The 19,759-nt window shown below is 39.9% G+C and overlaps 1 protein-coding gene across 1 annotated transcript in view; it reads right to left on the minus strand.

Moving 5' to 3' along the window:
- Positions 1-19,759, minus strand: part of LOC130290971 (class I histocompatibility antigen, F10 alpha chain-like) — an 89,520-nt gene that overhangs the window by 15,271 nt on the left and 54,490 nt on the right. The window contains exon 7 of the mRNA XM_056539257.1: positions 4,168-4,216. Coding sequence (XP_056395232.1) covers positions 4,170-4,216 — 47 coding nt within the window. The 3' untranslated portion in view covers positions 4,168-4,169. The remainder of the gene's footprint in view (positions 1-4,167; positions 4,217-19,759) is intronic.

Raw genomic sequence — 19,759 nt, forward strand, 5'->3', positions numbered from 1 at the left:
CTCCTTCCATGGGCCGAATTTTCGTATAACTTCAGGGTCTCTGAATCTTCCTCCAAATCCCCATTTTTCGTGGTGTACGGCCGTCACCCTCTTCCCCCCCTCCCTACCCCCTTGCCCTCTGGTCTGCCCGCTGTGGATGAAATTTCTCGTGACCTTTCCATTATATGGAGAGAGACCCAAAATTCTCTCTTACAGGCTTCTTCACGCATGAAGAGGTTCGCGGATAAGAAAAGAAGAGCTCCCCCCGTTTTTTCCCCTGGAGACAAGGTATGGCTCTCCGCTAAATATGTCCGCTTCCGTGTCCCTAGCTACAAGTTGGGACCACGCTATCTTGGTCCTTTCAAAATTTTGTGTCAAATTAATCCTGTCTCTTATAAACTTCTTCTTCCTCCTTCTCTTCGTATCCCTAATGCCTTTCACGTCTCTCTTCTCAAACCACTCATCCTCAACCGTTTTTCCCCCAAATCTGTTCCTCCCACTCCTGTTTCCGGCTCCTCGGACGTCTTCTCGGTCAAGGAAATTTTGGCTGCCAAAAAGGTCAGAGGGAAAAATTTTTTTTTAGTAGACTGGGAGGGTTGTGGTCCTGAAGAGAGATCCTGGGAACCTGAGGACAACATCCTTGACAAAAGTCTGCTCCTCAGGTTCTCAGGCTCCAAGAAGAGGGGGAGACCCAAGGGGGGGGGTACTGTTACGCCGAGCACTCCGGGTCCCCGCTCCTCCCCGGAGCGCTCGCTTCACTCCCTCCGCTGCAGCGCTCCGGTCACGTCCTCTGACCCGGGGCGCTGCGATCCTGCTGCCAGCCGGGATGCGATTCGCGATGCGGGTAGCGCCCGCTCGCGATGCGCACCCCGGCTCCCCTACCTGACTCGCTCCCCGTCTGTTCTGTCCCGGCGCGCGCGGCCCCGCTCCCTAGGGCGCGCGCGCGCCGGGTCTCTGCGATTTAAAGGGCCACTGCGCCGCTGATTGGCGCAGTGGTTCCAATTAGGGTTTTCACCTGTGCACTTCCCTATATTACCTCACTTCCCTTGCACTCCCTTGCCGGATCTTGTTGCCTTAGTGCCAGTGAAAGCGTTCCTTGTGTGTTCCTTGCCTGTGTTTCCAGACCTTCTGCCGTTGCCCCTGACTACGATCCTTGCTGCCTGCCCCGACCTTCTGCTACGTCCGACCTTGCTTCTGCCTACTCCCTTGTACCGCGCCTATCTTCAGCAGCCAGAGAGGTGAGCCGTTGCTAGTGGATACGACCTGGTCACTACCGCCGCAGCAAGACCATCCCGCTTTGCGGCGGGCTCTGGTGAAAACCAGTAGTGGCTTAGAACCGGTCCACTAGCACGGTCCACGCCAATCCCTCTCTGGCACAGAGGGTCCACTACCTGCCAGCCGGCATCGTGACAACGTACATTTACGTCCTGTACATGACTGCGAGCATCGGAGCGATGCTCAGGTCATGCGCAGCAGATCCCGGCTGCTGACAGCAGCCAGGGACCCGCCGGTAATGGCCGACATCCTCGATCATGCGGATGTCCGCCTTTAACCCCTCCGATGCCGTGATCAATACAGTTCACTGCATCTGCGGCAGTGCGGTAACTCAAATGGATGATCAGATCCCCTGCAGCGCTGACTCGGGGGTCCGGTCATCCATAATGGCAGATGGAGGTCCCCTCACCTGCCTCTGTCCATTTCCTGGCATCTTCTGCTCTGGTCTGAGATCGAGCAGACCAGAGCAGTAGATAGCCAATAATACTGATCAGAGCTATGCCCTATGCATAGCACTGACCAGTATTAGCAATCAAATGATTGCTATAAATAGTCGCCTATGGGAACTATTAAAGTGTAAAAAATAAAAGTAAAAAAGTAAAGAATTATGAAAACTCTCCTCCCCCAATAAAAATGTAAATTGTCCCTTATTCCCCATTTTACCCCCAAAAAGTGAAAAAAAATTTTTTTATAAAAGATATTTGGTATCGCCACGTGCATAAATATCCGCACTATTAAAATATAATGTTAATGATCCCGTATGGTGAACAGCATGAACGTAAAAGAGAAAAAAAATATAAAAATTGCTTATTTATAACATATTATTCCCTCAAACAGTGAATGAGCAAAAAAATAAGCCCTCATAACCGCCGCTTATACGGAAAAATAAAAAAAGCTATAGGTTAGCAAAGGGTTTTTAAACATACTAATTTGGTTAAAAAGTTTGCGATTTTTTTAAGCGGTACAATAATAGAAAAGTATGTAATGATGGGAATCATTTTAATTGTATTGACCCACAGAATAAAAAACACATGTCTATTTTACCATAAAGTGTACAGTGTGAAAATAAAACCTTCCAAAATTTGCAAAATTGTGGTTTTCTTATCAATTTTCCCACACAAATAGTATTTTTTTGGTTGCACCATACATTTTATGGTAAAATGAGCTGAGCGCGCTTCATACCCGGCAGTCCCGGTTGCTATCAGCAGCCAGGACCCGCAGCTAATACCAGACATTGCCGATCGGGCTGGTGTCTGGTATTAGCCCTTTAGACGCCGTGATCAAAGTTGGCCGCGGCATCTAAAAGCGGAGAAAAGCATTGCCGGTTAGCTCAGTGGGCTGTCGGGGACCGCCGTGGTTAAATAACAGCATCCCGAACAGCTTAGAGGACAGCGGGAGGCTTCTTACCTTGTCTCCTGCCGTCTGATCGTCACTCTGCTGCTCCATGCCTGAGATCCAGGCTGGAGCAGCAGAGCACCGGTAACACTGATCAATGCTATGGCTTTGCATTGATCAGTGTCTGCAATCGAGTTATTGCATGTTATAGTACCCTATGGGGGCTATAACATTGCAAAAAAAAAAAGTGTAGAAAAATTATAAATATGATTTAACCCCTTCCCTAATAAAAGTTTGAATCACCCCCCTTTTCCCATAAAAAAAATGTAAATAAAAATAAACATATGGGGTATCGCCGCGTGTGTAAATGTCCGAACTATGAAAATATAATGTTAATGAAACCTAATTTTTTTTTAATAAAAGGCGATCAAAAAGTGCCATCAAAACTGGTACCGATAAAAACTTCAGATCATGGTGCAAAAAATGAGCCCTCGTATAACCCTGTATACGGAAAAATAAAAAAGTTATAAGGGTCAGAAAATGACAATTTTACAGTAAAATAAAGTAAAACCTATATAAATTAGGTGTCCTTCTAACTGTATGAACCGACAGAATAAAGATATGGTGTAACTTTTACCCAAAAGTCTACTGAATAGAATCGGAAGCCCCCAAAATTAAAAAAATTGTGCTTTATTTTTTTTCAATTTTGCCCCACAAATATTTTTTTTCCTGGTTTCGCCGTAAATTTTGTGGTGAAATGATTGATCTCATTATAAAGTACAATTGGTGGCGCAAAAAATAGGCACTCATATGGGTCTGTAGGTGCAAAATTGATAGCGTTATGATTTTTAGAAGGTGACGAGGAAAAAACGTAAATGCAAAAACTGAAAAACCCTGTGTCCTTAAAGGGGTACTCCGGTGAAAACCTTTTTTCTTTTAAATCAACTGGTGGCAGAAAGTTAAACATATTTGTAAATTACTTCTATTAAAAATCTTAATCCTTCCAGTACTTATTAGCTACTGAATGCTACAGAAGAAATTCCTTTCTTTTTGGAACACTGATGACATCACGAGCACAGTGCTCTCTGCTGACATCTCTGTCCATTTTAGCAACCATGCATAGCAGATAAATAGCAGATGTATGCTAAGGGCAGCATGGTGGCTCAGTGGTTAGCAGTGCTGGGGACTTGGGTTCAAATCCCACTAAGGACAACAATAAATAAAGTGTTATTATAATAACGTCAGCAGAGAGAACTGTCATCAGAGATGTCATCAGAGAGCATTCCAAAAAGAAAATAATTTCCTCTGTAGTATTCAGCAGCAAATAAGTACAGTATGGATTAAGATTTTTTTAATAGAAGTAATTTACAAATATGTTTAACTTTCTGCCACCAGTTGATTTAAAAGAAAAAAGGTTTTCAACGGAGTACCCCTTTAAGGGGTAAAAAAAATAGCAGAAACTACATATTCACAATCCACATTATCTCTTTCACCCCAGTAGGTTTCTCCTAATTCTTGATCCTTAATCTCACATTCCATTACATGGCGGCAGCATTTATATAAGACATTACCACTCACCATTAGGCTTTGGCAGCATTATCGGACCAGTCAGATGAATTCTCTGAAGCTGCGAAAACAGGAAATTATTAAAAGTGTAAAATAAAATATAAAGTTGGGTAACTTAGTCAATTCTATGCATTAAAGGGGTACAAATGTTTGCAAATCAACTGGTGCCAGAAAGTTATACACATCCGTAAATTACTTCATTTAAAAATCTTAATCCTTTCAGTACTTATCAGCTGCTGTATGCTCTATAGGAAGTTGTTTAGTTCTATCTAGTCTGACCACAGTGCTCTCTGCTGACACCTTTGTCCATATCAGGAACTATCCAGATTAGAAGCAAATCCCCATAGCAAACCTCTCCTGCTTTGGACAGTTCCTGGCATGGACAGAGGTGTCAGCAGAGAGCACTGTGGTCAGACTGGAAAGAACTACACAACTTCCTCTGGAGCATACAGCAGCTGATAAGTACTGGAAGTAATTTTCAAATCTGCATATTTTCTCGCACCAGTTGATTAAAAAACAAATTGGGACACCAGTGTACCCCTTTAAGGCCCCTTTCACACTGCCGTTGTACCCTGCCAGAAAACTACCGTTTTTTTATTTTTTATTTTAATGCATTTATCGTCCGTTATCCAAATGGGCAACAACAGGTCCTGACAGATCCCATTTACTATTATGGGGTCCATCGGGCGCCTTTGTTTTTTAACAGGAGTAGGGGAAGAAAAAGACGTTGCATGTTGTATTATTTCTCCCGCTATTCTCCCTGCTTCTCTAACGTGTGTTGCACTGCCGTGTCACAAGGACAGTGTAAAAGAAGCCTAAAGGGCCCGTTCACACTACACGAGTGGTCTCGGCTTCTTCTGCTAGTGCCCGCTAAAGATGAAATCTCTGGGTCAAGATTCTGTACTGTGAATGAGTCCTTACTATTTTTGTTGTTGATTATTTTTAGTTATTTTATGTTTTTTCCTCATTCAGGTTCACTGGGACTTGCTATAATCAGTGCTCAGAATTCTTCTGGTTTTATTAGGTCCAGATAACAGTTTAAGTACCGTTCTACTGTCAGTAACGTGACTTTAATATATAGTCATCTCTGCTCCCACAAAGCACCGGTTTATAACAATACAATAGGAATCCAGCCAATTTGTGAACATTTCTGTCTGAACAGTCTCTAGAAGGTCAGATAAGAAGTGGTGGAAGAAAAGGAAAGTACACGATGTATGTTCTGTTCATATTAGCATTAGGAATCTCCTCTATTATTATATTTTATAGTTCTATTTATGGTTTTCTATAGACATATGCTGCTATGTTAAAATAGTGAAGGTCTATCCAAATCAGAAACCTTGGATAAACCAAGAGTTAGGATTAATCCAAGGACCAGGTCTGTAGATCTTGTTGCGGGAGATGTTGATTTACTGTGGAATACTAAATCTAACCTAAAATGAAATAAAACGTATATATACATATTAGTGAACAAGTGGCTTTATCTGTTTTCTCTTGCAGGACCATCTGACCATCTAATGTGTATGGAACGGTACATGGAGGCCTGTTTTGTTCGGTGAGGAGAGAAGGATTGGGTTTGATGAGTTTTGATTAATGGAGAAGTCTGGCAATGGCCTCACCCTCCCTCCCCCCCCCCCCCTTGTATTCAGAACACATGAATATTAGGCCAAGGCGAGAGTTCAGTATATTGTTTCTGCCCCTGGGTCAGTTATTCGTGACAGAATATTGCGCCATAAAGGGATCTGCGGCATCTACGAATGATTATTGTCCAGTTGCCTGTGATGATGAAGTGATCATCGCTCGGATCAGTTGTATGATGGAGCCGACACAGATTCATGGATCCCAATATAACAGAGGTTGTGAGACCAGTGTCATCCGAACCATACACAACTTTTTATGTAGATTAAACTATGGAATATTAATTTATTATTTCAGTATTATAATCATATTATTATGGAGATCCCAGTGATATCATATAGACAGAGAACAGAAATTACACAATATACATCCCAGTCACATCCTCCTCATATACATAGATTACACTATATACATCCCAGTCACATCCTCCTCATATACATAGATTACACTATATACATCCCAGTCACATCCTCCCCTCATATACATAGATTACACTATATACATCCCAGTCACATCCTCCTCATATACAGAGATTACACTATATACATCCCAGTCACATCCTCTCATATACAGAGATTACACTATATACATCCCAGTCACATCCTCCCCTCATATACAGAGATTACACTATATACATCCCAGTCACATCCTCTCATATACAGAGATTACACTATATACATCCCAGTCACATCCTCTCATATACAGAGATTACACTATATACATCCCAGTCACATCCTCCTCATATACAGAGATTACACTATATACATCCCAGTCACATCCTCCTCTCATATACAGACATTACACTATATACATCCCAGTCACATCCTCCCCTCATATACAGAGATTACACTATATACATCCCAGTCACATCCTCCTCATATACAGAGATTACACTATATACATCCCAGTCACATCCTCTCATATACAGAGATTACACTATATACATCCCAGTCACATCTTCCCCTCATATACAGAGATTACACTATATACATCTCAATCACATCCTCCCCTCATATACAGAGATTACACTATATACATCCCAGTCACATCCTCTCATATACAGAGATTACACTATATACATCCCAGTCACATCCTCCTCATATACAGAGATTACACTATATACATCCCAGTCACATCCTCTCCTCATATACAGAGATTACACTATATACATCCCAGTCACATCCTCCTCATATACAGAGATTACACTATATACATCCCAGTCACATCCTCTCATATACAGAGATTACACTATATACATCCCAGTCACATCCTCTCATATACAGAGATTACACTATATACATCCCAGTCACCTCCTCTCATATACAGGGATTACACTATATACATCCCAGTCACATCCTCCCCTCATATACAGAGATTACACTATATACATCCCAGTCACATCCTCCCCTCATATACAGAGATTACACTATATACATCCCAGTCACATCCTCCTCATATACAGAGATTACACTATATACATCCCAGTCACATCCTCCTCATATACAGACATTACACTATATACATCCCAGTCACATCCTCCTCATATACAGACATTACACTATACACATCCCAGTCACATCCTCCTCATATACAGACATTACACTATATACATCCCAGTCACATCCTCCCCTCATATACAGAGATTACACTATATACATCCCAGTCACATCCTCCTCATATACAGGGATTACACTATATACATCCCAGTCACATCCTCTCCTCATATACAGAGATTACACTATATACATCCCAGTCACATCCTCCTCATATACAGAGATTACACTATATACATCCCAGTCACATCCTCCTCATATACAGAGATTACACTATATACATCCCAGTCACATCCTCCTCATATACAGAGATTACACTATATACATCCCAGTCACATCCTCTCATATACAGAGATTACACTATATACATCCCAGTCACATCCTCTCATATACAGAGATTACACTATATACATCCCAGTCACATCCTCTCCTATACAGAGATTACACTATATACATCCCAGTCACATCCTCTCATATACAGAGATTACACTATATACATCCCAGTCACATCCTCCTCATATACAGGGATTACACTATATACATCCCAGTCACATCCTCCCCTCATATACAGAGATTACACTATATACATCCCAGTCACATCCTCTCACATACAGAGATTACACTATATACATCCCAGTCACATCCTCCTCATATATACAGAGATTACACTATATACATCCCAGTCACATCCTCCTCATATATACAGAGATTACACTATATACATCCCAGTCACATCCTCCTCATATACAGAGATTACACTATATACATCCCAGTCACATCCTCTCATATACAGAGATTACACTATATACATCCCAGTCACATCTTCCTCATATACAGAGATTACACTATATACATCCCAGTCACATCCTCCTCATATACAGAGATTACACTATATACATCCCAGTCACATCCTCTCATATACAGAGATTACACTATATACATCCCAGTCACATCCTCTCATATACAGAGATTACACTATATACATCCCAGTCACATCCTCCTCATATACAGAGATTACACTATATACATCCCAGTCACATCCTCTCATATACAGAGATTACACTATATACATCCCAGTCACATCCTCCCCTCATATACAGAGATTACACTATATACATCCCAGTCACATCCTCCTCATATACAGAGATTACACTATATACATCCCAGTCACATCCTCCCCTCATATACAGAGATTACACTATATACATCCCAGTCACATCCTCTCATATACAGAGATTACACTATATACATCCCAGTCACATCCTCTCATATACAGAGATTACACTATATACATCCCAGTCACATCCTCCTCATATAAAGAGATTACACTATATACATCCCAGTCACATCCTCTCATATACAGAGATTACACTATACACATCCCAGTCACATCCTCTCATATACAGAGATTACACTATATACATCCCAGTCACATCCTCCTCTCATATACAGAGATTACACTATATACATCCCAGTCACATCCTCCTCATATACAGAGATTACACTATATACATCCCAGTCACATCCTCTCCTCATATACAGAGATTACACTATATACATCCCAGTCACATCCTCCTCATATACAGACATTACACTATATACATCCCAGTCACATCCTCCTCATATACAGAGATTACACTATATACATCCCAGTCACATCCTCCTCTCATATACAGAGATTACACTATATACATCCCAGTCACATCCTCTCCTCATATACAGAGATTACACTATATACATCCCAGTCACATCCTCCTCATATACAGATATTACACTATATACATCCCAGTCACATCCTCCCCTCATATACAGAGATTACACTATATACATCCCAGTCACATCCTCTCATATACAGAGATTACACTATATACATCCCAGTCACATCCTCTCATATACAGAGATTACACTATATACATCCCAGTCACATCCTCCTCATATAAAGAGATTACACTATATACATCCCAGTCACATCCTCTCATATACAGAGATTACACTATATACATCCCAGTCACATCCTCCTCTCATATACAGAGATTACACTATATACATCCCAGTCACATCCTCTCATATACAGAGATTACACTATATACATCCCAGTCACATCCTCCTCTCATATACAGAGATTACACTATATACATCCCAGTCACATCCTCCTCATATACAGAGATTACACTATATACATCCCAGTCACATCCTCTCCTCATATACAGAGATTACACTATATACATCCCAGTCACATCCTCCTCATATACAGACATTACACTATATACATCCCAGTCACATCCTCCTCATATACAGAGATTACACTATATACATCCCAGTCACATCCTCCTCTCATATACAGAGATTACACTATATACATCCCAGTCACATCCTCCTCATATACAGAGATTACACTATATACATCCCAGTCACATCCTCTCCTCATATACAGAGATTACACTATATACATCCCAGTCACATCCTCTCATATACAGAGATTACACTATATACATCCCAGTCACATCCTCCTCTCATATACAGAGATTACACTATATACATCCCAGTCACATCCTCCTCATATACAGAGATTACACTATATACATCCCAGTCACATCCTCTCATATACAGAGATTACACTATATACATCCCAGTCACATCCTCCTCTCATATACAGAGATTACACTATATACATCCCAGTCACATCCTCCTCATATACAGAGATTACACTATATACATCCCAGTCACATCCTCTCCTCATATACAGAGATTACACTATATACATCCCAGTCACATCCTCCTCATATACAGACATTACACTATATACATCCCAGTCACATCCTCCTCATATACAGAGATTACACTATATACATCCCAGTCACATCCTCCTCTCATATACAGAGATTACACTATATACATCCCAGTCACATCCTCTCCTCATATACAGAGATTACACTATATACATCCCAGTCACATCCTCCTCATATACAGAGATTACACTATATACATCCCAGTCACATCCTCCTCTCATATACAGAGATTACACTATATACATCCCATTCACATCCTACTCATATACAGAGATTACACTATATACATCCCAGTCACATCCTCCTCATATACAGAGATTACACTATATACATCCCAGTCACATCCTCTCATATACAGAGATTACACTATATACATCCCAGTCACATTCTCTCCTCATATACAAAGATTACACTATATACATCCCAGTCACATCCTCCCCTCATATACAGAGATTACACTATATACATCCCAGTCACATCCTCCTCATATACAGAGATTACACTATATACATCCCAGTCACATCCTCCCCTCATATACAGAGATTACACTATATACATCCCAGTCACATCCTCTCATATACAGAGATTACACTATATACATCCCAGTCACATCCTTCTCATATACAGAGATTACACTATATACATCCCAGTCACATCCTCCTCATATACAGAGATTACACTATATACATCCCAGTCACATCCTCCCCTCATATACAGAGATTACACTATATACATCCCAGTCACATCCTCCTCATATACAGAGATTACACTATATACATCACAGTCACATCCTCTCCTCATATACAGAGATTACACTATATACATCCCAGTCACATCCTCTCATATACAGAGATTACACTATATACATCCCAGTCACATCCTCTCATATACAGAGATTACACTATATACATCCTAGTCACATCCTCTCATATAGAGAGATTACACTATATACATCCCAGTCACATCCTCTCCTCATATACAGAGATTACACTATATACATCCCAGTCACATCCTCTCATATACAGAGATTACACTATATACATCCCAGTCACATCCTCCTCATATACAGAGATTACACTATATACATCCCAGTCACATCCTCCTCATATACAGAGATTACACTATATACATCCCAGTCACATCCTCCCCTCATATACAGAGATTACACTATATACATCCCAGTCACATCCTCTCCTCATATACAGAGATTACACTATATACATCCCAGTCACATCCTCTCATATAGAGAGATTACACTATATACATCCTAGTCACATCCTCTCATATAGAGAGATTACACTATATACATCCCAGTCACATCCTCTCATATACAGAGATTACACTATATACATCCCAGTCACATCCTCCTCATATACAGAGATTACACTATATACATCCCAGTCACATCCTCCTCATATACAGAGATTACACTATATACATCCCAGTCACATCCTCCCCTCATATACAGAGATTACACTATATACATCCCAGTCACATCCTCTCCTCATATACAGAGATTACACTATATACATCCCAGTCACATCCTCTCATATACAGAGATTACACTATATACATCCCAGTCACATCCTCCCCTCATATACAGAGATTACACTATATACATCCCAGTCACATCCTCTCCTCATATACAGAGATTACACTATATACATCCCAGTCAAATCCTCTCATATACAGAGATTACACTATATACATCCCAGTCACATCCTCTCATATACAGAGATTACACTATATACATCCCAGTCACATCCTCCCCTCATATACAGAGATTACACTATATACATCCCCTCATATACAGAGATTACACTATATACATCCCAGTCACATCCTCTCCTCATATACAGAGATTACACTATATACATCCCAGTCACATCCTCTCATATACAGAGATTACACTATATACATCCCAGTCACATCCTCCTCATATACAGAGATTACACTATATACATCCCAGTCACATCCTCCTCATATACAGAGATTACACTATATACATCCCAGTCACATCCTCCTCATATACAGAGATTACACTATATACATCCCAGTCACATCCTCCTCTCATATACAGAGATTACACTATATACATCCCAGTCACATCCTCCTCATATACAGAGATTACACTATATACATCCCAGTCACATCCTATCATATACAGAGATTACACTATATACATCCCAGTCACATCCTCCTCATATACAGAGATTACACTATATACATCCCAGTCACATCCTCTCATATACAGAGATTACACTATATACATCCCAGTCACATCCTCTCCTCATATACAGAGATTACACTATATACATCCCAGACACATCCTCCCCTCATATACAGAGATTACACTATATACATCCCAGTCACATCCTCCTCATATACAGAGATTACACTATATACATCCCAGTCACATCCTCTCATATACAGAGATTACACTATATACATCCCAGTCACATCCTCCTCATATACAGAGATTACACTATATACATCACAGTCACATCCTCTCCTCATATACAGAGATTACACTATATACATCCCAGTCACATCCTCCTCTCATATACAGAGATTACACTATATACATCCCAGTCACATCCTCCTCATATACAGAGATTACACTATATACATCCCAGTCACATCCTCCTTATATACAGAGATTACACTATATACATCCCAGTCACATCCTCCTCTCATATACAGAGATTACACTATATACATCCCAGTCACATCCTCCTCATATACAGAGATTACACTATATACATCCCAGTCACATCCTCCTCATATACAGATTACACTATATACATCCCAGTCACATCCTCCCTTCATATACAGAGATTACACTATATACATCCCAGTCACATCCTCCTCATATACAGAGATTACACTATATACATCCCAGTCACATCCTCCTCATATACAGACATTACACTATATACATCCCAGTCACATCCTCCTCATATACAGACATTACACTATATACATCCCAGTCACATCCTCTCCTCATATACAGACATTACACTATATACATCCCAGTCACATCCTCTCCTCATATACAGAGATTACACTATATACATCCCAGTCACATCCTCCTCATATACAGAGATTACACTATATACATCCCATTCACATCCTCCTCATATACAGAGATTACACTATATACATCCCAGTCACATCCTCCTCATATACAGAGATTACACTATATACATCCCAGTCACATCCTCTCATATAGAGAGATTACACTATATACATCCCAGTCACATCCTCCTCATATACAGAGATTACACTATATACATCCCAGTCACATCCTCCTCATATACAGAGATTACACTATATACATCCCAGTCACATCCTCTCCTCATATACAGAGATTACACTATATACATCCCAGTCACATCCTCCCCTCATATACAGAGATTACACTATATACATCCCAGTCACATCCTCCTCATATACAGAGATTACACTATATACATCCCAGTCACATCCTCCCCTCATATACAGAGATTACACTATATACATCCCAGTCACATCCTCTCATATACAGAGATTACACTATATACATCCCAGTCACATCCTCTCATATACAGAGATTACACTATATACATCCCAGTCACATCCTCCTCATATAAAGAGATTACACTATATACATCCCAGTCACATCCTCTCATATACAGAGATTACACTATACACATCCCAGTCACATCCTCCTCATATACAGAGATTACACTATATACATCCCAGTCACATCCTCTCATATACAGAGATTACACTATATACATCCCAGTCACATCCTCTCATATACAGAGATTACACTATATACATCCCAGTCACATCCTCCCCTCATATACAGAGATTACACTATATACATCCCAGTCACATCCTCCACATATACAGAGATTACACTATATACATCCCAGTCACATCCTCTCATATACATAGATTACACTATATACATCCCAGTCACATCCTCCACATATACAGAGATTACACTATATACATCCCAGTCACATCCTCTCATATACAGAGATTACACTATATACATCCCAGTCACATCCTCCTCATATACAGGGATTACACTATATACATCCCAGTCACATCCTCCTCATATACAGAGATTACATTATATACATCCCAGTCACATCCTCCCCTCATATACAGAGATTACACTATATACATCCCAGTCACATCCTCCTCATATACAGAGATTACACTATATACATCCCAGTCACATCCTCTCCTCATATACAGAGATTACACTATATACATCCCAGTCACATCCTCCTCATATACAGACATTACACTATATACATCCCAGTCACATCCTCCTCTCATATACAGAGATTACACTATATACATCCCATTCACATCCTCCTCATATACAGAGATTACACTATATACATCCCAGTCACATCCTCTCATATACAGAGATTACACTATATACATCCCAGTCACATTCTCTCCTCATATACAGAGATTACACTATATACATCCCAGTCACATCCTCCCCTCATATACAGAGATTACACTATATACATCCCAGTCACATCCTCCTCATATACAGAGATTACACTATATACATCCCAGTCACATCCTCCCCTCATATACAGAGATTACACTATATACATCCCAGTCACATCCTCTCATATACAGAGATTACACTATATACATCCCAGTCACATCCTCCTCATATACAGAGATTACACTATATACATCCCAGTCACATCCTCCTCATATACAGAGATTACACTATATACATCCCAGTCACATCCTCCCCTCATATACAGAGATTACACTATATACATCCCAGTCACATCCTCCTCATATACAGAGATTACACTATATACATCCCAGTCACATCCTCTCATATACAGAGATTACACTATATACATCCCAGTCACATCCTCTCATATAGAGAGATTACACTATATACATCCCAGTCACATCCTCTCCTCATATACAGAGATTACACTATATACATCCCAGTCACATCCTCTCATATACAGAGATTACACTATATACATCCTAGTCACATCCTCCCCTAATATACAGAGATTACACTATATACATCCCAGTCACATCCTCTCCTCATATACAGAGATTACACTATATACATCCCAGTCACATCCTCTCATATACAGAGATTACACTATATACATCCCAGTCACATCCTCCTCATATACAGAGATTACACTATATACATCCCAGTCACATCCTCCTCATATACAGAGATTACACTATATACATCCCAGTCACATCCTCCTCATATACAGAGATTACACTATATACATCCCAGTCACATCCTCTCATATACAGAGATTACACTATACACATCCCAGTCACATCCTCTCATATACAGAGATTACACTATATACATCCCAGTCACATCCTCCTCTCATATACAGAGATTACACTATATACATCCAGTCACATCCTCCTCATATACAGAGATTACACTATATACATCCCAGTCACATCCTCTCCTCATATACAGAGATTACACTATATACATCCCAGTCACATCCTCCTCATATACAGACATTACACTATATACATCCCAGTCACATCCTCCTCATATACAGAGATTACACTATATACATCCCAGTCACATCCTCCTCTCATATACAGAGATTACACTATATACATCCCAGTCACATCCTCTCCTCATATACAGAGATTACACTATATACATCCCAGTCACATCCTCCTCATATACAGATATTACACTATATACATCCCAGTCACATCCTCCCCTCATATACAGAGATTACACTATATACATCCCAGTCACATCCTCTCATATACAGAGATTACACTATATACATCCCAGTCACATCCTCTCATATACAGAGATTACACTATATACATCCCAGTCACATCCTCCTCATATAAAGAGATTACACTATATACATCCCAGTCACATCCTCTCATATACAGAGATTACACTATACACATCCCAGTCACATCCTCTCATATACAGAGATTACACTATATACATCCCAGTCACATCCTCCTCTCATATACAGAGATTACACTATATACATCACCAGTCACATCCTCCTCATATACAGAGATTACACTATATACATCCCAGTCACATCCTCTCCTCATATACAGAGATTACACTATATACATCCCAGTCACATCCTCCTCATATACAGAGATTACACTATATACATCCCAGTCACATCCTCCTCATATACAGAGATTACACTATATACATCCCAGTCACATCCTCCTCTCATATACAGAGATTACACTATATACATCCCAGTCACATCCTCTCCTCATATACAGAGATTACACTATATACATCCCAGTCACATCCTCCTCATATACAGAGATTACACTATATACATCCCAGTCACATCCTCCTCTCATATACAGAGATTACACTATATACATCCCAGTCACATCCTACTCATATACAGAGATTACACTATATACATCCCAGTCACATCCTCCTCATATACAGAGATTACACTATATACATCCCAGTCACATCCTCTCATATACAGAGATTACACTATATACATCCCAGTCACATCTCTCCTCATATACAGAGATTACACTATATACATCCCAGTCACATCCTCCCTCATATACAGAGATTACACTATATACATCCCAGTCACATCCTCCTCATATACAGAGATTACACTATATACATCCCAGTCACATCCTCCCCTCATATACAGAGATTACACTATATACATCCCAGTCACATCCTCTCATATACAGAGATTACACTATATACATCCCAGTCACATCCTTCTCATATACAGAGATTACACTATATACATCCCAGTCACATCCTCCTCATATACAGAGATTACACTATATACATCCCAGTCACATCCTCCCCTCATATACAGAGATTACACTATATACATCCCAGTCACATCCTCTCCTCATATACAGAGATTACACTATATACATCCCAGTCACATCCTCTCATATACAGAGATTACACTATATACATCCCAGTCACATCCTCCTCATATACAGAGATTACACTATATACATCCCAGTCACATCCTCCTCATATACAGAGATTACACTATATACATCCCAGTCACATCCTCCCCTCATATACAGAGATTACACTATATACATCCCAGTCACATCCTCTCCTCATATACAGAGATTACACTATATACATCCCAGTCACATCCTCTCATATAGAGAGATTACACTATATACATCCTAGTCACATCCTCTCATATAGAGAGATTACACTATATACATCCCAGTCACATCCTCTCATATACAGAGATTACACTATATACATCCCAGTCACATCCTCCTCATATACAGAGATTACACTATATACATCCCAGTCACATCCTCCCTCATATACAGAGATTACACTATATACATCCCAGTCACATCCTCTCCTCATATACAGAGATTACACTATATACATCCCAGTCACATCCTCTCATATACAGAGATTACACTATATACATCCCAGTCACATCCTCCCTCATATACAGAGATTACACTATATACATCCCAGTCACATCCTCTCCTCATATACAGAGATTACACTATATACATCCCAGTCAAATCCTCTCATATACAGAGATTACACTATATACATCCCAGTCACATCCTCTCATATACAGAGATTACACTATATACATCCCAGTCACATCCTCCCCTCATATACAGAGATTACACTATATACATCCCAGTCACATCCTCTCCTCATATACAGAGATTACACTATATACATCCCAGTCACATCCTCTCATATACAGAGATTACACTATATACATCCCAGTCACATCCTCCTCATATACAGAGATTACACTATATACATCCCAGTCACATCCTCCTCATATACAGAGATTACACTATATACATCCCAGTCACATCCTCCTCATATACAGAGATTACACTATATACATCCCAGTCACATCCTCCTCTCATATACAGAGATTACACTATATACATCCCAGTCACATCCTCCTCATATACAGAGATTACACTATATACATCCCAGTCACATCCTATCATATACAGAGATTACACTATATACATCCCAGTCACATCCTCCTCATATACAGAGATTACACTATATACATCCCAGTCACATCCTCTCATATACAGAGATTACACTATATACATCCCAGTCACATCTCTCCTCATATACAGAGATTACACTATATACATCCCAGTCACATCCTCCCTCATATACAGAGATTACACTATATACATCCCAGTCACATCCTCCTCATATACAGAGATTACACTATATACATCCCAGTCACATCCTCTCATATACAGAGATTACACTATATACATCCCAGTCACATCCTCCTCATATACAGAGATTACACTATATACATCACAGTCACATCCTCTCCTCATATACAGAGATTACACTATATACATCCCAGTCACATCCTCCTCTCATATACAGAGATTACACTATATACATCCCAGTCACATCCTCCTCATATACAGAGATTACACTATATACATCCCAGTCACATCCTCCTATATACAGAGATTACACTATATACATCCCAGTCACATCCTCCTCTCATATACAGAGATTACACTATATACATCCCAGTCACATCCTCCTCATATACAGAGATTACACTATATACATCCCAGTCACATCCTCCTCATATACAGAGATTACACTATATACATCCCAGTCACATCCTCCTTCATATACAGAGATTACACTATATACATCCCAGTCACATCCTCCTCATATACAGAGATTACACTATATACATCCCAGTCACATCCTCCTCATATACAGAGCATTACACTATATACATCCCAGTCACATCCTCCTCATATACAGACATTACACTATATACATCCCAGTCACATCCTCTCCTCATATACAGACGATTACACTATATACATCCCAGTCACATCCCTCCTCATATACAGAGATTACACTATATACATCCCAGTCACATCCTCCTCATATACAGAGATTACACTATATACATCCCATTCACATCCTCCTCATATACAGAGATTACACTATATACATCCCAGTCACATCCTCCTCATATACAGAGATTACACTATATACATCCCAGTCACATCCTCTCATATAGAGAGATTACACTATATACATCCCAGTCACATCCTCCTCATATACAGAGATTACACTATATACATCCCAGTCACATCCTCCTCATATACAGAGATTACACTATATACATCCCAGTCACATCCTCTCCTCATATACAGAGATTACACTATATACATCCCAGTCACATCCTCCCTCATATACAGAGATTACACTATATACATCCCAGTCACATCCTCCTCATATACAGAGATTACACTATATACATCCAGTCACATCCTCCTCATATACAGAGATTACACTATATACATCCCAGTCACATCCTCCTCATATACAGAGATTACACTATATACATCCCAGTCACATCCTCTCATATACAGAGATTACACTATATACATCCCAGTCACATCCTCTCATATACAGAGATTACACTATATACATCCCAGTCACATCCTCCTCATATACAGAGATTACACTATATACATCCCAGTCACATCCTCTCATATACAGAGATTACACTATACACATCCCAGTCACATCCTCTCATATACAGAGATTAC

This window comes from Hyla sarda, chromosome 9 (genome assembly GCF_029499605.1).
Source record: "Hyla sarda isolate aHylSar1 chromosome 9, aHylSar1.hap1, whole genome shotgun sequence".
Taxonomy (NCBI): Eukaryota; Metazoa; Chordata; class Amphibia; order Anura; family Hylidae; genus Hyla; species Hyla sarda.